Below are 23,305 nucleotides of genomic sequence, written 5' to 3'. Positions count from 1 at the left end.
CTGCACATCCCTATCAGGGAGTCTTGCAGAAAATAGCTAAGGTTCAAAGCAGGCTTCATGCACTATCAGTTCTCTGCACTGCCCTTTGGCTTATCTACTGCGTCCAGGGCATTCACAAAGTGCCTAGCTCCAGTCATTGCATTCTGCAGGCAAAGAAATATTCAATTATACCCATATCTGGATGATTGTCTAATTCAGGCAGAAAGCCAGGACATACTTTTGAACCATCTGGCCTTTGTTCAAACGGTACTGACTTGTCTGGGGTACACCATAAACTAAAAGAAATTACAACTAGTACCCTGTCAACAAATTTTATTCCTGGTAGCAAGCTTGAATACAACTTCCCAGATGGCTTTCCTCACGCCAGAGAAACAGATTCATTTGACAACCTACTTCAAACAAGTGGCCACAAAAACCCAGCTATCTGCCAGGCAGATACTGCAAGCTTTGGGGTTCATGGCCTCCTGCATTCTTCTAATTCCATATGCAAGGCTGCATATGAGGAAACTGCAGTGGTATCTCAAAAGCCTATGGTGTCAACATTCACAGGATCTAGAGGCAATGATTCCTATCATACCTTGCCTACGCCTAGAGTTCCTTTGGTAAGCAGAGGCCTGCCACCAAAACAAGGAACTACCATTCACACTACCCCCTGCCGTACCAAACCTTAACAACAGACTCATCAGACTATGCATGGGGGGCCCACCTGGCAGGGAAGTGCATTCAGGGCAAATGGAACCAAAGTCAAATGCACCTGCATATCAATCAAAAAGAAATGTTAGCTGTACTGAATGCTCTGACAGCCTTCAAGGACCACATTCTTCCAGGACAATTAATGATAAAGATGGACAACACCAATGTTATGTGGTACATAAACAAGCAGGGGTGTACACATTCCTACCCCCTCTGCAGACTAGCCATGGCGTTGTGGAACACAGCCTTGAGCTATCAGGTACAATTACAAGCTCAATTTCTGCCAGGAAAACTAAATACACTGGCAGACGAACTAAGCAGAAACCTCATGGACCCACACAAGTGGAAACTGGAACCAAGGATTTTCAACATGTTGACAAGACAATGGGGGAGCCCAGATATAGACCTGTTTGCCTCCCCCAAAACAATCAGTTGGACAAATTCTGCACAAGGACTCGCCACAAAAGCTTGGAAAGTGGATGCTGTGTCCTTCAGCTGGAAAAAACTATCTGTTTATGCCTTTCCTCCTCTGCCTCTGCTCTCCAAAGTACTACTAAAGATTAAACAAGACAAACCAAGGTCGATTTTGATTGCACCAGACTGGCCATGCCAACACTGGTGTCCCCTCTTGCACAGTGTGTCACTGTGGGCCCCATGGCACCTGCCTCAGATTCCTACTGTATTGTCTCAACAGGAGAACCAAATTCTGCATCCTCAACTTCAAACACTGAATCTAGCTGCCTGGCTAATTACATAATTTCTGCTTTACCATCCCTCAGTAAACCAGTGATGGATATTTTAGAGGCAAGGAGGCCTTCTACCAGAAAGTCTTACGCTGAAAAATGGAAAAGATTCTGTGCCTGGAACCAGTCTCAAGGGATGAGCACAACAGTGCCCAATTTACCTCAGATCTTGCAATACTTTACTGAGATGCTTCATAAGGGCCTGTCTTTCTCCTTCATCAAAATTCATGCCTCAGCCATCTCAGCTCAATATAACACAGAACCATCCCTCTTCTCTCATCCACTGCTTAAGCAGTTCCTCAGAGGGGCCAAAATCTACGACCACTCAGGAGAGCTCTAACTCCAGCCTGTGACCTCAACTTTGTATTGGAAAAGCTCATCCTTCCTTCTTTTGAGCCAGCTGCCACTGTGGACTTAAAATTCCTTTCTTGGAAAACAGCTTTCCTTTTAGCAATCACTTCAGCACAAAGTGTATCGGAATTACAGGCCCTCATCGCAGTGGAGCCTTTCATCGTCTTTCATGCAGACAGGGTGTCCCTCAGGACTAATCCCTCCTTCATGCCCATGGTGGTATCCAGTGTGGCCCTTAATCAGTCCATACATTTGCCAACCTTCTTTCCGAATCCACAGAACAAAGGGGAACACATTCTGCACTCCTTAGACATGCACAGACAACTTAGATTCTACTTGGACAGAACTAAACCTCAAAGGAAATCTGATCAACTGCTGGTGACATTTGCAGCAGGGGCAGAGGGGAAGGCTATTTCAAAGCAAACCATTTCCCAATGGATAGGCTATTGCATTCTTTTTTGCTACAAACACCATGGAAAACCCACTCTACCAGGGCTGCATCTACCTGTACAGCCTTTTTCAGAGGTGTCCCTACCAGGGACATCCTAGAAGCTGCTACTTGGAGTTCTGTACATACTTTCACCAAGCATTACCATCTGCAAATGTTCTCTAAATCCAGAGCTGACTTTGCCACTGCAGTCTTGCAGGGCCTTTCAGCTGGTCCTAATTGTATTTAAATTCTTCCTCCCATCCTTAACTTTGGGAATCTACCCAAAAGTGATGCCGGCAACAGTGAAACACGAAGAACATAGTACAATTGTGTACACGTACCATAAATGTAGCTGTTCGAGTGTATTCACTTTTGCAGTCCTGGTTACCCTCCCTCCAGCCCCCTTCTTTTTCTTTTTTGGATGTACCTCTACTTTCCTTTACTATCTTCAAAAGCTTTTTGATGTATTTGCTTTTTTGTTTGATGTATAACTTTGTATATTTATAGATTTAATTGCTTCCCATTAAGAGGCACCTAACATCTTTGGCAAGAAAAACTGATGTAATGGCGTTGGCTGCATGTTTTATACCCCTGACGACCTCACATCATGGAAGAAGGGACGGCGACTGACGCAGGACCCAAGACTTTGTTAATCCGTCCGACTGAGGGGTACTGTAAACAGATAACTCAAAGGTGATGACTGCAACAGTAAATACACTTGAACATCTACATTTATAGTAAGTGTACACAACTGTACTATTCTGGCACCAGACAGACAACTGACTGCAACCTTTTCCTTGTTGAGCCTGGTGAGGGGGACATTGGTGTGTCTCACAATTGAGTCACCAATGACTAGTATGTTTGGTTTATTGTTATGCCTTATGGGCTGTGTTTGCGAGACACTGTTTTGTTGTCTGCTGTGTGTCATGTGTTTGTTGTTGTATGTGGAGTGTTTGTGAGTGTGTTTTGGAGGTCTCTGCTGTTTAGGTAAGTTTTTATTGAGGACCTCTGCATAGGTGTGTGTATTGTTCTTGGCTGTGTGTTGTGCGTGGTGTGGTGTTTGTGCTGGCAATCTCCTCTATGTCAGGAGTACTGACTGTGGCACGAGAATGCATGGACTGCAGGTTACTGGTGTACATGCATTCCTCAGAAGTAGAAGAATTATGTGGTAGGAGAAGAGGGCTGTCAGTAAACATGAGGCAGTTGCCACACTGTCTCGGTATGTCCATGTCGACCAGGATGGCAGGGGAAACTGATGGGAATTGTCCAAACATAGTGTTCTGAATGATTGGGTGGACTTATGGAGAGAGGTTTTTGATAAGGGTTTGTCCAGAAGAGTGTAGACCACAAGAACCTTGTTAAGTGTAAAGTAACTGGCTTGAAGCATAAGTGCTAAAACCAAAACTTAGATGCTAGAATAACAGATAAATTTAAGCAGGCTACCAACAAGCAGTAATAAGTACAGCAGAATAAAAGCACTGGAACACTTAAGAGCACACAGCAAAAATAAGTTAATAAAGTTGGTAGGATGCCATCCTGACTTGTTTGTATAATGGTTGTATGTACAACAGCTGTGCTCTTTCATCTTGCAGGTAGCAAAACATTACTGCATGTCAGATGACCCAAGGAGAAGGTGCACCTTGTTGGACTGGTTCTGCAAAGTTTGAACATGTGAATCAGGTTCTTAACTTGTTTCGCTGATTAGTTGTTTCTGCATTGTTTGGGTATCTGTCTTTCTTGCTACAAGAATTCTCTTTGATATGAGAGAGTGCAGTTATTTAATGATGTGTCAAGACATCAGCACTCCGAAGAAAGTGGGTTCCATACCGGAACTCCTTCAGTTTTATTTTCTGTAGCTATACATGTTCTACATTAAGATAGCATCATGAGGTACAACACTTCTTCATACTGTGTTTGATTTTTGTGGAGAATCTCTCTATGAATTACAATACTTAAGTGGGTCATAGTTTTACTATTTTATGTTGGTGAGTTACAGCAGGAGAGGCAAGTCTTGAATGGGTAAACTGTAGTTCCTAGGTAAAGTTGTGCAGTATATGTTATATCTTTAAAGGGCCATATCTTGAAGACTTATTATTTTAGAAGTTTCTTTACAGTTGAGCTGTAAGATGTTTATTTTCCTTGTACTTTTTGGAGCATTGTCTTTTCTACTGGTGTGTAAATTTAATAGGGTAGATATCCAAGATGGCTGCACACTGAGTAACAGCTTAATTTAAGTTCTCCCAGTTTGAAAACAGAAACTCAAACTCCGAAAAGGGAGCCAGAGAATTTATCTTTTTGAGTAAATTTCAGTTACAGGTTACTAAGGGCACTGCCTGGATGCTGGCAAAGAAGAAATTTAGAGAACATGAGAGAAAATCAACCACAAAAGGTGAGGAGAAAACACTGGCTGGTAAGAATCCTGCAGCTGTTCAGCAAAAAGTAGTTAAAGTTCAAGCTTTGGTGCAAGATATGACTTTCATAATCTAGAGGGAAAAAAATAAGTCAAATGTGCTTGAGCTGATTAAACTAAATGAAACACTAAAGCAGTATAGCAACTCAAATAAAAGACTGGAAAAAATGGAAGAAGCTTTAAACAAAAATATCAGATGAGCTAATAGAACTGCAGAAATCAGAGGTCGAAATGAAGAAAACGCTGGCTGACTATGAGAATGCTCAAGAAGAAATCTTCCAAAAAATGTTAGACAGAGAATGTTGGGAAAAGCTGAGATTTTCTGCTGCACTAGTGAAACTGGAAGGAACAGACTGTTTTAATTTTAAGAAAGCACACGTAAGGAACTGGACTGGTATTCTACAATGGGAGTTGTTAATTGAAAGGGTACATTATGTGTCCACCTGGCCATGACAAAGCAGCCAAGACCTGTAATAGTAAAAATGCAATCCTACCAGCAGAAAGCATTGATTCTGACCAAACTGTGGTAGAAGGACAAAGTATTAAAAGTTGAAGACAGTAGAATGTGTATGGAAAACGATTACTCACTGTACACTAGGCAGAAGAAGAGTATGTTTATTCCAGCAGTCAGGGAATGTCATCAGGTAGGTGCGCGATTCAAGCTGCTGTATCCATCTGTCTTCAGATATTATTTTTTTTCTGGAGGATCAAAGTTATTTTTTGATGCCAAACATGTTAAGGAGGAAATACAAAGGTTTGTCAAACCAAAAGTTAGCTATCAAACAGAAGGGGACCCAGATTTTTATTCTTCTGATAATAACGCTCAGAGACTTAGTCAGTAAAACCTTTTCCAGTGTTCCAAAGGAAAATGCTTGAGAGACAGATAAAAGTATATGAGTTGACTAGAAGAACCAGGAGTACTTTGGAAATTAACCAGAGACTAGAGTTGGGAGATGGAGATCAACAGGAAGAAAACCAGCAACTCCAAAATTAATGAATAACTGTGGAATTGCAAAGCATCAGTCACATTTGTGAAGCATGGCTGAAAAAAAAACTGGAAATATTGGACTTTTTTACTTTGTTTAACTTGTAGGGAACTGGAACTGGAACTCCAAAACATATGGCCTTCTTCTTGACATTAATGTTTAGAGGAATTTTAAGGAGGGGGGAATAGGAAGAAAAGAGGTAATTGTATGTAAAACATTTTTTTGTTCTTAACATTTTTATAAAACTTGACATGTACTGCAAGTTATATAGCAAAGCATTTTTAGTTATTTTTGTGAGTTATAGGGGTACTAAGGCAAACAGGTCCCCTTTTTTCCTTCATTCTTGTTTAGTTTTAAGAAATGTAGACACTGCAGTCTAAAAAGAGACGAAAGCCAGGACAAAAGCATATTTAAGGTAATAGGCTATACGCTTTATCCTGCTTTTGCTTAGGGGAATGGTTAGATTAAGGTCCTTGGCTTGATCTAGCAACAAGTTTTAAATGGAAGCAAGTAAATAGAAGAACACTGAATGTAATGAAAAGTTTTTCTGTAGCAAATAAGTGTTAACCGTGCAAACATGAGAAGCTTGTAGCCGAAGGAAACTGTGCATCAGATTTTCCTGTTTCTGTGGAGACAAGCTCACAAGGCAGTAAAAACGGAATAATTTTTCTTTCAATGGCTAAAAGGTAAAGTTTTCTGGAAGCATTCAAGTTGCTTTGTACATCTGGGAAGTGAATAAAGATGAGAGAAAAACAGCATTTAGTGTAAGTAGAAGCACAGGCTGTACAGTACATCTTGGCATAGATCACCTTAATTATAGGTCAATAAAAGCCTCAGAATGTAGCTGTTAGTCTTGGACAGTTGTTCCTATTAGGAGGGTTAAGCTTCATTATTTGAAGATGTACATAGTTTGTATGTGTTTGTATCAAGTTAATAGGCTATGGGAGTGTTGTGTGGGTGTGTTTGTTTTATTGTTTGAGGGTTTTGATTAAAACAAAAAGTTTTGCAAAATGTGCCATATGTTCAACTGAATATGTGAAGAAACAACTGTAAAAAGATCACCTGCCAAACATTAGTGTATGCATGTAAAACAAAAGCTGAAGGTGGACATTTACAAAAAGCTGTTCTACGTAACAGGTGGAAGTAATAACCACTTATTATAATGATAGCACATTCTCTATTATCTTTGAACATGAGTGGTGTCGCAGGTATATACAAAAAAGAAAGAGCAGTGCACTATATTAAAAAATGCAGAGTGCAAATAGGTATGCCACAGGAGATTCATTTGGAAGGATGTGAACATGAATTTGATAAAGAAAGGATTTCAAGATGGCTGTTCAGCAGAATATCTGGGACAAAGGAAAAGGGAGCACTTACATTAATTGCTAGACTAGCTTCAATAGTGATAGAAGATGAAAACAAAGATAATTGTAGACTTGTAGTATTACAGCTGTAAATGTTTATGGAAGAATTAAATATGCCAAGGCCAAAGGTACATGAGGCTCAATTACTAACAGGATAGGAGGAGATGAGATAAAATGGTGATGTGTAATTAAATCTACAGGAAAGTCTCCATGAATAAATGGTATTCCTGTGGAAGTTTGGAAGCTAGGAGGGAAGAAAGTCATAAAGATCTGGAAGATTTTGTTTAACAGCATTTTAAAGTGAGAAGCACCAACATCCTGGAAGAAAGCAGGTGGCTGTACGCTGTGGTCACTGTAATAGCCAAGGGTGGTAAAGACTCATCAAATCCAGCTTCATATAGGCCCATTTTGATTCTAGACCATGATTACAAAGGTGTGATTCCAAAATTGATTGATATGGATTAGTGTGGTTTTGTGGAGGGGAGGCAAACATTTAACACTAATAGAACAATGAAGCAGAATGTAAGAAAATGCAATTGTTGGTGGTGGGTCTTGATGCAGAGAAAGCATTCTATAGAGTAAGCTGGGACTTTGAGTATGGCAATGGAAGCATTTACATTCCCTGACAGAATAATAAGGTTAATTAGGAGAATATATGAGGGATCGGAGGCAAAAATTAAAGTGGGGTGTTCCTCTCTGATAAGTTCTGTTTGAACAGAGGAACCAGCCGGGGCATTATTTGTGTTATATTTAGAATGATTGATTAGCAAAGTAAATAAGTGACTCAGAAATTCAAGTATACAATTGGTATGGTACTTAAAAAGTTGGCTTTATTTGCAAATGATATTATTTTGTACCAGATAAAACTAGAAAAGGACATTTCAGTGTTGTGGAACATTCTGAGACATTTTCAAGTCTTCAGGATACAAAATTAATGAAGAATAAGATACAATAAAGGCAATGGCTGTAAACTTTGTAGCCACACATGAAATAGTTCAGCAATACCCATATACATGGGGATATGATAAAATGAACTACTGTGGAGTATGGGTTAAAAGGATTTTGTTATGGCAGCTAGATATATGGGAAGAGACTAAACAAAATATAATACAAAAAATGAGAAACTTGAAGCTCTGTTTTATGGATATGGATAGCGAGATAAAAGAAGTGAAAATGTTTTTAGTCCCTTTAGTTTTATACAAGGTCAGGCATATTTTTATCAGCCAGAGGAGAGGTAGTGGATAGCAATTAATAAAGAGTTGAAGGATTGTATCTGTGAGCGGAAGATGGCAATAGTCAAGTGGGATAAGTTGATAGAACAAGATTGTTTGGGATTACCTGGTTTGAAGGAATATTTCAGAGCTACACAGTTAAGTCCTGTACATTGCACAAGCGGAAAGCTGTAATTCAAAGTTTAAAGGGGATGATGATGAAATGGGGAGGGAGGAGGAGCTCAAGAAATAAGGAGAGGCTGGGATTTTGTATTCAGATCCTTTAAGGAAAATGACAGTAGCCATACAAGATATTATATTCAGAAAGTAGCAGAAAATATTCCAAGAACTAGGCCAACATTGGAATGGAGAAAGGCAATTCTCCTGATAAGGATGAGTGCAGCAAGGTGTTCAGAGAATAGACAGGAAGGGCTGAAATTCACTGGGGAAAACTGGCAAAGGAACCAAGGTCTTGGGAACAAATAATTAGAGAGGGAATTGTAATAGAATGGAAAGAGACCAAGAATACATTTGGACTGCAGGCTAGAGACTGCCTTCCCTATCAGTTATTGATATCAAAGTATAGGCAAAGAGAAAGGAATAGAGGGATCCTAAGTGAAAGACTAGCACTAGTAGAGTTTTTAGCAGAATCTAGAACAGAAGCTGCTGTTAAAAAAGGAGATGTTTAGCAGGGCATATAAAATAATATTTGATAAATATAGGAATCGATCAGAAGAGGTTAGAATTGGGAAGGCAGACTGGATAAGCAACTCACAAAGAAACAGTAGGAGGATATATGTATGACTCCCAAATATGCAACAAAATTTTAGAAGAATTAGGCTTTTTGCTTGGAAGTGTTGGCAGAGGTATTTTTATACCTCAAGCAAACTCCAAATACTTTTTCCTCAGGTAGATTGCAAGTGTTGCAGGTGTGATGGGGAGAAAGCGGTAATATTGGGAACATATTTTTTGGGAGTATAAAGAGTTGGCAGACTCTAAACATTCCCAGCAGACTATTATGTTAGAAATACTGGGTGAGTAAGTTGGTGTAACTAAGGAAAAATTTTTTTTGAGCTGTGGTACAGAATATGAATTGCCTAGACATAGGAAGGCATTGCTGAGTTAATTCTGGTGGCTGCCAAATAACCAGTTACTAGAAAATGGAAATAAAAAAAATAAACCAACTACATTTGAAGACATGTATATATTCACAGAGATAAAAGAACTATAAGTGGGATTTTTGGAAAACATAGGAGCAAATTACATAGAAACATGGGAATTATGGGAACAGTACATGCAGAATAATGTTTTGGAGGAGGAATGAGGTTTAAGGGAAGGCAGGAGTTCAATGACCTATGTAATTTTTGCTTGACAATGACTGTGTAGGATATTAGATGTGCTGTATAGTGCTTGCAACTGCAAATATGTTAACATGGTTTGTTTTAATTTGTATAAATGTAGGATTACCTATGTGATAAGTGGTAATTCAATAAAGATGTTTTTTGCTTAAAAAAGGAATAGAGTAATTTAGCCAGAGTAACAGAGAGGTTTGCCTATTCTTTTCATGAAGTGCTCTAGAATTTTTTTGCATTCACCTGAGCTACCACCAACTCTGGCAGATGGGACCTCAGTTTAATATTTTATCCAAATGATGGAACCCTGGAATTGTGCAACAGTCCTTTGTACTACATTACAGTGTTTGTCGTTACTGAAACATGAATTCAGGTGGCTGGGTGTGGGGTTTGAACACCTGGGCTTCTGCTCTCCCTGACATCAAAAGCAAGTAAGTGTACCACCTGCTGAGTTGTTGACACTGATATTGTTAATATTTGATGTTTTTCTGTCTGACAGGGTTATTATGTAGTTAGAAAATGGAAAAAAAAACACTGTCCTTGTTGGGACCCCAGAGGGCAGACCTCCCAACCATGAAAAAAAATCTGAAAATTTAAAATAAAATGATGCATTTTAGTGACCGCTAAAACATACTAGAAGGGAATTATTCAAGATCAAAAAAATTGCAGTATACCAATTCAGCATTTTTTTTTTGCAATGCTTAATTCATCTCTGACAGCTTGGCTGATTAGTGAGGTCAAGCTTTATATAACTTCTGTAAGTCTTAAGTGGTAGCAGTGGCAGGGAATGTGATATGTCACCTTCTGACTATTACAGTTTCTTCCTAATTTACGACGACTGTCAGAATGTGTGGCAGCAGGTGCATATGGTATTCCCAGCTACAGGTAATACTTCATGCAAGGATAGATTTTAGAAGCTATAGATGGTAGTGATGGCCTCAGGCCATCTGATCCAGTCTTGTTTCAAAGAAGCCTCAGGTAAATCTTTTCATTAAATGTATGAAGACCCACTGGTACCTGCCCCTGCCCCTTTCTATAATAAAAGATGAAATTAAATCATTTTTATTTGTACTCTGTTTTTTTTAATCCATTGAGTTATTGCAGCAAAACAAAACTAGTAAATCTTAAATTGAAATGCCACTTTAGGTGAGAATGCCAATTGCAGCTGTAGCAGATGTCTTTATAAGGCAGTGGTGGTGATGTCAGTAGCTCTCCTGTTAAAATATGTGGTCAGTGGTTTGGCACATTTGTGAAATAAATGGCAAAAAAAAAATCTTTAAGCAAAATAAATATATTTTAATATATTGAGAGCTTTAGATCCTGCAGTTTTGGTCTTTAAAAATAATTTCCTTTAAACTGGAGTGTTATCTTCATTCATTGTCAAATTTTCAGTAATTCTGAATCAAGGTAAATATAGAAGTGCCTGTTATCAGAACATCTGATACTTGAGAAATATGCAGGTTATTAACATATAATAATCTTGATGGGGTGAAGCCAAGATGGCTACTTGAAGACAACTTTTTGGAGCTCTGGAGAATAAGACATAAATACAGGAAAATAACTATTTTATTTTTAAAAAATACTACAGTCTTACTGAGAATAGTGTTGATTATACAAATATCAATTTTTGTGGAAGTATATAAAAGTTTTCCTGTCAATTATAGTCTGAGATTGAACTACTGAATGAAGATGAGCAATTCTAAGCATTCTCATGCTGACATTTCTGTGAAGAAAGATATACAACTAGTGACTTGTACTCTTCAAGAATTATCCTTGAAAATGGATGGCTTCCAGATGAATTTAGAAAATCTCAAAGAACTGTCTTAAACTGATGTTTTTAAAGAACTATTATAACAACAACAAACTAAAATGTCTGACATGGAGAATGCCCTGAATGACATAGATGGAAGGCCAAAAAAAGAAAAATCTGAAATGGATTTTTTAGAAAACAAAATAGATGACTTGGAAAATAGAAAAAAAAGGTGTAATATAAGGATTGTTGGTCTTCCAGAAAAAAAAACTGAAGGTGAGGATTAAATTTCATTCTTAAATACTTGGATCCCAAAAATATTAAATCTACAGGAGGTTGTTTCATATAGTATTGAAAGAGCCTACAGGAGGGTGTTTCATATGGTATTGAAAGAGCCCACAGAGTCATAGGTAAACCTATTCCTACTTTACCTTCTGCTCCACCGAGATCTATAGTTGTAAAATTTTTATCATGTATTTATAAAGAACTAGTACTCAAAACTGATTGGAAGAAAGCCCCTTTGAAATGCAAACAGAATTCAATCAGATTTGATGACTACTCAGCTAAAACAATGGACTTGAGGAAAAGTTGCTGGCCACTTGTGAAAACTCTTAAGTAGAATAGTTTTAAATATGAGATCATTTTTTTCCAGCAAAAAAAAAATTCATCTGTCAAATAGAGTAAAATCTGTAACAATTTAGAGGAAGCTTCTATATGTGTCTCTATTTTATACAATAGAAATCTATATAATACAGTTCCTCATTTTAATACATATATTTTCAAATGTTTTGTGCTCTTAAGTAGTGCTTTTATGGTTCTGTTTTATTTATGGTGAAGATTGGATATGATCTGCTAGCTGTACTGTATTTTTTTTACGATTATGACTGTAGGAGGAATTATCTGATGGATCTTCCTATGTGTACATCCTTTTTGTGGTCTTCTGCTCATTTTTTAACACCTTTATTGAATTGTCACTTGTGACATAGACAAATTTACATTTATATAAAGGTAATCAAACTGTTTTAGCAAGTTCACTTTTATAAACATACTTTTGTTATATATCATGCCCTTATTTAAAATAAACATCTTTATTAAACCATCACTTACAGCATAGGCAGTCATACATTTATAGAAATGAAAACAAACCACACTCACACAATCCAAGTTGCGAGCATTTTACATCACAAACCATACTGACACATTCCCAGTTGCAAATGGTATACATCACTTATAAATCTCATTACCCCCTGTATGTATTGTTCCCACAATTCCCATTTTTCCTATGTAGTTTGCTCCTACCCTTCCCTTTTCTAAAGATCACAATTCTAGTAGTTTTATGTTTGTTACCATTGGTCGTCTACCTTAAGAAAAAATCTCTGGATTCTACTTTGGGTATAAAAATATCTATGCTAACATTTCCAAACAAAAATTCTAAGTCTTCTAGATTTTGTTGCATATTTGGGCAACTTTCATATATCCTTCCATTGTTTCTTTGTGAATTGCTTATCCAGTCTCTCTTCCCAATCCTTTCTAAACTCCTCTAATTGATTGTTATAGTTATCATGCAATATTTTATATGCTCTTCTAATTATTAATTTTTAATGACTTCTGTTTTAGATTCTACTAAAAATTCTGCCAGTGCTGGTCTTTCATTTAGGACCCCCATTCCTTTCTGTTTGCCTCTACATTGATATCAATTATTGATAAGGAAGGCGATCTCTAACCTGTAGTCCAAATAAATTCTCGGCATCTTCCTATTCCTTCAGTTTGGTTTAGTATTGAAATTGGCCTGTATAATGCTAGATCTGATGGATCTTTACCCTCTTTAGATATTTCAACTTTCTTCCAGGATGTTGGTACTTCTCCTCTTAAAATACGGTTAAACAAAACCTTTCAGATCTTCATCAGTTTTTCCCTCCTAGCTTCCAAACTTCCACAAGAATACCATCTGTTGCTGGGGACTTTCCTCTAGACTGGTTATACATCACACTTTTTCATCTCATCTCCTCCTGTCTTAACCATTAGTAATTCAGCCTCAGCTACTTCTAACCTTGGCAAACTTAATTCTTCCATAAACATTTCCATTTGTATCTTTTCTTGATTTCCATATTTCTCTGCTTTGTATGGACTTTCATAGAATTTCCAAAATATTTCTAATACCGCTACAGGATCTCTCGACCTTCCTTGTTAAAGGCTCCCTAAGTTTGGCGACAGCCCTTTCTATTTTCTGTTGCCTGAGTCATTTTGCTAAAGTTTTTGTAATCTAGTGTGATCAAAAATCAGTTGCTTAACAGCAATCGTTTTGACTCTTGTATATATCAGGGTAATCCCTTATTTTCTGCTTAGCATTCTGCAGTTGATCCGCCTCTTGTTCTATGACATTCCCCCTTTTCTGCAATACTTTACCATGTGTTAGTCCCTCTAAATAATTCTTGTTACTGCTTAACCATAACACCCCTTTCTTTTATTTCTACCCATTTGTGAACTGCACCTTAATTTTATCTCACTGCCTAGCGATATTTTCAGAAGTAATTTCTATCCTCTTGAATAGCTCCTGAATAACCTCCACTACCTATTCATAAAATTTGTCTTTTTTTTCAACAGAGAGGTGGGAAGACGCTAGTGTCTCATTTTTATTTCATTACTCTGAGTTTTTATTTTAGTTATAATTGGAGCATAATCTGCAGTGGTGTTGTTGCCTCACAGCAAGAGGTTCTCCCATTCGATTCTCGTCTGGAGCGCCTTCTATGTGGAGTCTGCATGTCCTCCCTGGGGTCGAGTGGCATTCGAAAGACATGCGTAGAATGGGTGTGCCTTCGTTGAAGGTTGGGCGTCGAGCTGGCACCTCGGCACCTGTAAAAAATCTACTGCCAATCATTAGCGGACTGGAGTTCCCTTGTGGCGACCCCTAACCGGGAAAAGCCGAAAGAACAACAACATTGGAGCATAATCTGAAATAGTTATTGGGGGCATATCAAGACCTTCAATTAAATGCACACATTCATGTGAAATGTAAATTCTGTCTAGTCCAGTTTTTATATCTTAGGGGAGAATATGTAAATTCACTCCAAACTCATTTTACTGAATTCCTATCTTCCATGACAAATATTTTCATAAATTTCTTCCAAAATCTACCCTTCTTTGTTATACTTTCCCTTTGGGCCCCCCAGGCACAACTTGACTGCTGCATGTCTAATTCCAGACCCCACCAATAAGTAATATTTCTTGCTGAAAACTGATTATTTCTCCCACAATTTTCTTAAGCTCCATTTTAGCAATTTTAGGTATAATGCCAGTGTAATTCTCCTCCTTTGCCAGTAGCCTCTTTGCACTACAAATCTGCCATTATTATCTGCTTATCCTCTTCTGTCACTATTGGAGCTCCTCTTGCAATTGCTCCTCTTTTCCTTTGTCCCAGATATTCTGTTAAAATAACCATCCTGAAAAGCTTTCTTTATCAAATTCACATGTTCAGTTCTTTACAAGTGTGTCTACTGTAACATAGTTATTTGCAATCTACATTTTTAATATAGTTCATTATTCTTTCTTTTTCATATTTATCTGCAAGACCATTGACATTTAAAGACATTACATAAAGCATCATGTATTAAAAAGTTAATATTCCCACCTTTTATGTGCAACACCTTTTTTGGTTAAATGTCTAGTTCCAACTTTTGTGTTACATGCATACACTGTTTGGCAAGTTGAACTTTTATATAGTTATTTCTTATATCCACTTGAGCCTTTGTCATATCTTACAAAACTTTTGGTATTGCCTGATTTGAAGGGGTATTTCAGTGCTGCACATTTAAGGCTCCTGTACATAGCACAAGCAGAAACCTATAATTCACAGTGGAAGGGAAAGATGGTGAAATGGGGGAATCTCAAGAAACGAGGAGAGACTGGGATTTTGGATGCAAATCCTTGAGGAGAATAACATTAACCATACAGAATATTAGATTCATAAAATAGTAGAAAATATTTAAGAAGTAAGCCAACATAGGAATGGAGAAAGGAGATTCTGCTGATGGAATGACTGAAATTAGGTATATATATATATATATATATATATATATATATATATATATATATATATATATATATATAGATTAGGCAACAGGGGTCTTGAATTAATTGGAGAAAACTGGCAAAAGAATCAAGTTACTGGGAGCAAATAATTAGATAGTGACAGGTAATAGAATGGAAAGAGGCCAATAATTTACTTGGACTGCGGGCTAAAGATTCCCTTCCTTATCAAGGATTGCTATAAGAGTATAGGCAAAGAGAAAAAATATGGAGATCCTAAGCAAAAGACCAGCACTGGTAGAGTTTTTAGTAGAATCTAGAACATAAGCTACTGTTAAAAAGGGAATAATTAGTAGAGCATAAAAAAATATTGCATGATAACTCTAAGAATCAATCAGAGAAGGTTAGAAAGGATTGGGAAGAGAGATTGGATAAACAATTCACAAAGAAACAATGGGGGATATATGTATGTCTCCCAAATATGCAACAAAGTCTAGAAGATTTAGGATCTTTGCTTGGAAGTGTTTACATAGGTATTTTTATATACCAAGTAGACTCCAAAGAATATTTTTTTCCCAGGTAGACAGCAAATATTGGAGGTGTGATGCAGAAGAGGTAATTGGGAACATATTTTCTGGGAGTTTTATAAGATGGCAGACTTTAAAGATTTCCAGCAGACTACCCTGTCAGAGATGCTGCATGAGCAAATTGGTGCAACTAAGGAAATTATTTTTTTGAGCTATGAAACAGAATTCAAATTGCCTAGACATAGTAAGGCCTTGCTGAGTCTATGTACATTGGCTGATAAAAACACAATTACTAGAAAATGGAAATCAAAGTCTAAACCAACTGTACTAGACATATAGACATAGTGAATACATTAACAGAGATAAAGCAATTGGAATTAGGATCTTTAGAAAGGGACAGGAGCAAATTACATAGAAAAAAATGGGAATTGTGGGAACAATACATGCAGAGGAGGAATGAGGTTTAAAAGAAGGCAGGATTTGAATGAGCTATGTATTGTTTGACTGACAATGACTGGACTTATTATAAAGTGATGTATAATGTTTGCAATTAAGATTATGTCCGTATGGTTTGTGATGTATGTTTGCAACTAAAATTATGTCAGTATGTTTTATTTTCATTTATATAAATGTATGATTGCCTGTGTCGTGTGATAATTAAATAAAGATGGTTCTTATTTAAAAAAAATATTTAAACGGCAAGTGTTTTTGTTTTATTTTTGAAGATTGTAACATTATTCTTACAATGAGTTATAATAATTTGGAGCTTTTCTTCTCGGGCCTCTACTGAAAATGGATTTCTGCCCAGCCGGACTTTCCCAGCACTCAAGTGTCAATAAATAAATAAATATTTAAAAAAAACATAAAATTGTGCCAGAACTGCAGACAAAAAAATGAAAAGCATCATTCTCCCACCCAAATACAAATACCTTACTGCCCTTGGAAGAAAAAGAACCTGGAGCTGCCACTGGATGATAGCCTTACTGTCAACAAAATACTTTTTTTTTTACACTCACTGACTCGTTCACTCACACAGAAATTGACTACGTCACATGCTGACTCACTAACTCACACACTGAGTCACACTGTCAGTCACTAACACTCACATTCGCTCACATGCTCACTCATGAACTCTCTCTCGCGCACACCCACGCACCCACACACTCACATTTGTATATATATATATATATATATATATATATGTGTGTGTGTGTGTGTGTGTTGTGTAAGAGAGAATTATGATACTTCCTCAAATCCAAAACTAATTTCACCATTAACTGGTGAACAGTATGTTATAGATGAAAAGAAGAAAGGCATGTATATTTAATTCATCCAACTATGGAGCTCTGGAAGTTTGCACTATAACTTCAGTGGGCGGACCCTAAACTTTTTAAGTCCTTACATATGCAGGGTTACTAAAACATTGTAAATTTCAAACTCTTCAGCATAAACTATTTTTGTAGTGGTAGTATTAGGTCTTAAATAGGACAGTAAACACAGAAACTATTTTGTTTGTAATATTTTGTCAACAATTTTCAGTATCTTGGCAACCACTCAAGTTACATGCATACTGTCATCTGCATTTTGTTCATTTATCTGAGAGCTTTCATATGAGGCTATGCAGTTCTGCCTGTGCAGCATGGCTATTGAGTTATTTTGAAAAACATGAACTTTATGACAGTATACATACATATTATACAAACAACACTGTGTTTGCCATTGTGTAAGCTTTAAGATGAAATCTTTCAATACTTTGTATATAGCATGGTTGTAGAATTATTAATGCAAATATGAACAAGCAATACTTGAAGCCTGAAGCTGTCAGTAGGATATTAACTGCAGGAGTACCTGGAGGTGTCACTCAGCTGTAATGAGCTAAGAATTGGCAGTGTGAAACACTGAGCTTTTGTCTTATTATTCACCAGAAAGAAGAGATGATGACTTCCAGTTTTGAAGTGGCATTTGATAAAACTACTAAGGAATAAAATAGCATATCAGATAAGTTGCTACCTATAAAAGATCTCTCCGATGCTTCTTCTGAATGCTTCTTTGAGTAGACTGCATAACTGCTTTCAAGGGAATAAAGAGATTGCATTGTATTGGTAGAAGTGTGTCTTTATATATGGAATGGTACAAAAAGCATCAAAGGAACTGTATGCCAGTAAGCCTTCTATAAAACTTCCTAGAAAGTAATGCAAACATTTACAGACGTTAGCTATTTAAATTCCTGTCTCAAATGTCTTTTAAGTGAATACCAGCATGGATGCATGAAAAGTAGATTATGTCCGCCAGTCTTATTAGAGTTTTATGGCTCATTAACAGCAGAAATGGATAGCAGAAGAGATAAATTAATGCAAGTTTGACAGATTTTACAGAGGCTTTTGATAGTTACACACAAAAGGTTGATAGAGAAAACTGGAAGTAACAACTGGCCCTAGTGCTGTAAGGTGAATAAAAGGTTGGAATCACAGAGAAAACCAAGTGTACAATTATTGGGTTGAGTATGATGGGAGACAGAAGACAAGTGGGCACTTCACAAATCAGTTCTGGGGCTTTTATGTAATATATATTTGAGATTGTCACCACTGGGATTGAGAATATGCCCCCCCCCCAGATGACACCAAGGTATCGTGCAAGTGTAGAGGATCATACAGATAATCTGAGAAGAGATCTGGTGAGGCTGTTGGAGTGGACTGTGATACACCATCTGAGCTGTGATGTGAGGAAAGTACAACGCTACACCTGTCACTAGTAGTAATCCTAATGTAAAATATAGTGTAGCTAGGAACATTTCATAGCCTGCAGAAGAAGAAAATGACACTGAGATCATTACTGCAGTTAAAATGGAACTCCAAAAGCTAATTAAGTGGCCAGTGACAAAGAATGTCAGATTTTTGAGTTGCAATGTTTAAGCTATGAAATATAAGGAGTCATGTCATAGTACTACTGTATGTGAATTTCTTGAGATTTTCGAAAACTTTTTTGGTGGGGTTACTTAAGATGTAACGGGGATAAAGTAGCTGGAGAAAGGCAGAAGACTAATATTATTCATGTTGGAGATAGAGGGGAGTATGTTGTAGACACATAGGGTAGGGCAGCGAGATGAAGGGTTGAGTGGACTAGTGTTTAAGTTAGGAGGAAGGATGGCAGTCAGAAGAAGGGCTCGTGTAGCAGACACAACTAGATTTACAATCCATGCAAAGGAGTTTTGTTTGCCAGTGTGTGGTGGGAAGAAACGGAACAGATTACAAGAGGAAATTCAAGAACTTTGGGTAGCATAAATCTTTAAATTAGCCTACAGTAATACTGCGGTGGTGGTGCTGCGGTAGCGTTGTCGCCTCACAGGAAGACATTGTCCTGTTCAATTCTCAGCTGGAGCGTCTTCTATGTGGAGACATGCATGAATGGGCCTACCTTTGTTGAAGGTTGTGTGTCAGGGCTGGCAACTCGGCACGTAAAAATCTACTGCCAATCATTAGCGGACCGGAGTTCCACTGTGGCGACCCCTAACCGGGAAAAGCCGAAAGACATAACAATAAATAGAACAAAAGAAGAGGTGAAATGTGTGTTGGGGGCATCTTTGGAGAGATTACTGTCAAGTGTGGTCTGAGGTAGCAAGGTATTACATCAATGTATTGTATACATGAGGCAGGAAGAGTCCATTACAGTGACTTTTGTTGTTCACTTTTTTCTTTTGAAATTTTATATTTATGTTTACACTTTTTAGTTCTGAGCACTTGTGTACTGACATCCTGTCATACAGTCGTATACAGATGGGATAGACCTTTTCCTTCTGTTGTTGTAATTATATGTTCATATTTAAGTTTGAAATGTAGTAGGGCATTTATTAATGTAAGTGCGTTGAGTTGTTAATACAGACTGTTGGCATAAAGTCCGAAATATTTATGGTAGTGCTGGACTTTCTCCCATACCTTTACCAACTTTTCATCATCAAAAGTAAATCAGTTGTTCCTTGGGGCCATATGATGTAAGTGGCATCTTTATCTTCTTAGTTTACTAATATTGTGGGACAAAGGAATATAACTGTAAAGTGCATCTCAAGGAGAAATATCCTGTTCACTCTGCTATAGTGGATGAAAGCAAGTTGTGTCCCATCTACTCAGCCCGAAGAGAAAATGTCTCTGTGCTAAACCTCTGCAAATACAAAATAAGACATAAAATGGATAGTAATGAACAAAAGGAGATGCTAAAAACAAAACAGTTGTAGATAAATGGAGGGTTGATTTAGTTGTCTTTCTGCACATTGCCTTGTTGTTTACAGTTTGTTTTGGAACTCATTTGCTGTGTATAATAGGAAACCATTTTTGGTTAAAAATATCTACTCTGGACATTTGGGTTAAGCTCACTGTTGCAGCATTCTAAATTGTTTAAATGTATTAATTCATCCTGGGATAAGGGTGGTGTCTGCAGTACTCACTTAAAAGTATTACAACTAAAATGTGTGTTGTGATCCAACAGGTATTTGAGTAAGACGTCAAAATGTGACTGTATGAGTGGATTCTAAAGCAACTGTGAAATAGATTGTCACAACAATATTAGCTAATGCTATTCACTTTAACCTTTGACAAATTAGTACCCACAGTTCAGTAACAAAGGCACAAAACTAGCTGGACAATGGTTTGAGTAAATTTTAATCCATATCCATATAAAAAAAAACCTTTTTCCAATGATTTTCATAATGGAGAGCATTGTGTGTGTCATTACATTTACATGACATTGGATGTCCATTAGAGCAAATGATGTAGTGCATTGACATTTTCAGGTTAAAATGTAGTTTAGACGAACTGTGTTTAAAAAAAAAAAATCAGTTTTAGATAAAAAGCTGCACTGGAGGAGCATAGTGCTGCTGGGAAGTCAGATTTAATGATGGCACCTTTACAAAAGTATGCATTCTTTGAAACCTTCTTTTACTGAGTTGTTATTCTTCACTCATTTATTCACTCATTCAGTTTTCTGATAATTTCTTGCTCTTTTACATGGCTATGGGGAGAGTCGTAGCTCAGCTCAGAAAGTAGTAAGGCAGAGAATTAGTCCTGGATGGGGGACCAGTCCATTACAGAAAGTAATATCCATCTGTTAACCAGGTAAATCTACTGGACACACATTCTTATTTCAGGAGTGACTTTCTCAACGTCACACAGTAGGCAGATGAGGGTTGTGGTAATCAAATTGTGTGCCACAGGAACTACAGCTCACAGCTTTAACACTCTCCCACTCTCCATCAACCCTGACAAAATCTCATGCATATACAGATAACATGCTTACACTACAGAAGGTGCTTCACCAGGGATTAGACTGAAGATCTAAACACAGGGAAGCTGTGACACTAAACACAGCATTACTGTATTACTCTGCTATATTTTATTGCATTTGTTTAAATCTGTTTGTTAAATTATTTTTGTACATTGCCTGTAGTCACTTAAAGCTGAATGCTGTAACATAAATATTGCTGGACAGCAAAACGAGTTTGATTGTGACATATTGCACTCATCTGTCCCAATTTGCAGGTTCACAAAGGACACTGCCCGATTCAAGGATGAATTGGATATCATGAAATTCATTTGTAAAGATTTCTGGACCAGTGTCTTCAGAAAGCAAATAGATAATCTGAGGACCAATCATCAGGTGATGACAATATTTTCTTTGTGTATCGACTGACTTTCTTAGAAGGGTGTAGCTAAGCTAAGGATCTGTGTGTACATGTGTATGTGTATATATTTGTCTGTCTGATCAAAGGGTTCTCTGATTTGCAGTCACTTTGTGCAAGTTTACTCCTTTACTGCCACGTTGTCTTGCTTTTCTCTGTCATGCTCTTTCACTGCCATACTCAGCCATACAATCATAATCATTTGGTTTAGTAAGAACATTTAAAATCATTACACAGTGCTACACACACACACACACACACACACACATATTAAATCACTGTTCGTGGTCTGGTAATCATGCTAGGTTGCTTAGAAAGGATCTCATTCATTTCCTGTATGGATTTTTGATCACGACTGCTTTCTTTTTAGAGTGGAAGGAGTGGTGTGGAAAACCATAAAGAGAGCACAAGCCATTTTATGGAGGACATTGTGAGACTGTGGGTTTCTGCAAAGAATGGTGTCTTTCAGAAGCTCTAGGAGGAGATGTTTAATTATCCTAAGCCTTCTTTCCAGGACAAAGAGGGAGAGAAAAACTTGCTCTAGACTTTGCTCTGTTATAGTTTGACTTACGCTTGGTTTACATATGGGACTTGAGTAATGGAGTACTGCTTGAGTTACACCTACTAAAGATTGCATGGGGTGGAAAGGCCTCCTTGGAGCCTGGCACACATTACATCATGTTCCCTATGTGTGTTATACCAGTAAAGCCAGATCTTGACATGTAACGAGCTACTGTCTAATGTAGAGGCCCTTATCTGCAAGCTTTTATTGTTTTAAACGAGAAATGTCTTTATTAAGCTGTCACATGTGACATAAGCAATCCTACATTTATATAAATGAAAACAAACTATATTGACATAATTTTAGTTGCAAACATTATACATGAACCATATTGACATAATGTTATTTGTAAGCATTATACATCACTTATAATCTAGCTAGTTGTTGTCAGTCAAACATTACATAGCTCATTCAAATCCTGGCTTCTTTTAAATCTCATTCCTCCTCTGCATGTATTTTTCCCACAATTCCCACTAAAGATCCCAGTTTCAGTTGTTTTCTCTGTTACCATAGTCACTACTTCTGGTACAGTTGGTTTAAACTTTGATTTCCGTTTTCTAGTAATTGCTTTTTTGGCAGCCACCATACTTAGACTCGGCAAGAACTTACTGTGTCTAAACAGTTCTGATTTTGTATCATAACTCAAAACAAAACTTTCCTTAGTTGCATCAATTTGCTCACCCGTTATCTCTGACCTAGTAGTCTGCAGGGAATTTGTAAAGTCTAACTCATAACACTCCCAGAAGATATGTTCCCAGTTACCTCTTTCGTCATCATCACACCTCCAACATTTGCTGTCTACCTGAGGAAAAATTCTTAGGAAACTACTCTGGTATAAAAATATGGTTTACTATCACATGTTTGACAGTACATTGCTCGAATGCACAGATGTCCGAACTAAATGTTCGGAAATTAGAACACCGAACAGTGTAAATGCCAAACCGAGCATTTCAGTGAAGTTGAATGCGGAACATTGAACGTGTCGACTACACTGAAATGCTGCTGTCTACTCACCATTCTACAACAGGTTTTTGCAGGGGGGCAAGCCCCCCTGCACCCCCCCATGTGGGGGCTACGCCCTCCACACACCCCTACTTATATATACGAACTCCGAGATCGCACTACACTGAGGAAAGGGTACATTTCCCGATCCCCACTATAGTGTGAGCTGCACTACATTGTTGAACCTTGCTATAGCAAATGTTTGCTATTGTAAGGTTTAACAATGCCGT

At 37.5% G+C, this 23,305-nt stretch overlaps 1 protein-coding gene across 3 annotated transcripts in view; it reads left to right on the top strand.

The window, feature by feature from the left end:
* TRAPPC6B (trafficking protein particle complex subunit 6B) overlaps positions 1-23,305 on the top strand; it is a 627,408-nt gene that overhangs the window by 136,457 nt on the left and 467,646 nt on the right. For 2 of the 3 annotated variants that reach the window (XM_044074223.1, XM_044074224.1), the window contains exon 2: positions 21,372-21,489. In XM_044074223.1, coding sequence (XP_043930158.1) covers positions 21,372-21,489 — 118 coding nt within the window. Of the gene's footprint in view, positions 1-3,523; positions 3,528-21,371; positions 21,490-23,305 lie in introns of all 3 variants that reach the window. The other variant, XM_044074225.1, reaches the window with a different exon arrangement.

The sequence above is a fragment of the Protopterus annectens genome, chromosome 6.part0 (assembly GCF_019279795.1).
Source record: "Protopterus annectens isolate FY-2018-M chromosome 6.part0, PAN1.0, whole genome shotgun sequence".
Lineage (NCBI taxonomy): Eukaryota > Metazoa > Chordata > Ceratodontiformes > Protopteridae > Protopterus > Protopterus annectens.
The sequence above is the reverse complement of the archived record's forward strand: the minus strand, read 5'-3'. Positions and strand labels throughout refer to the sequence as shown.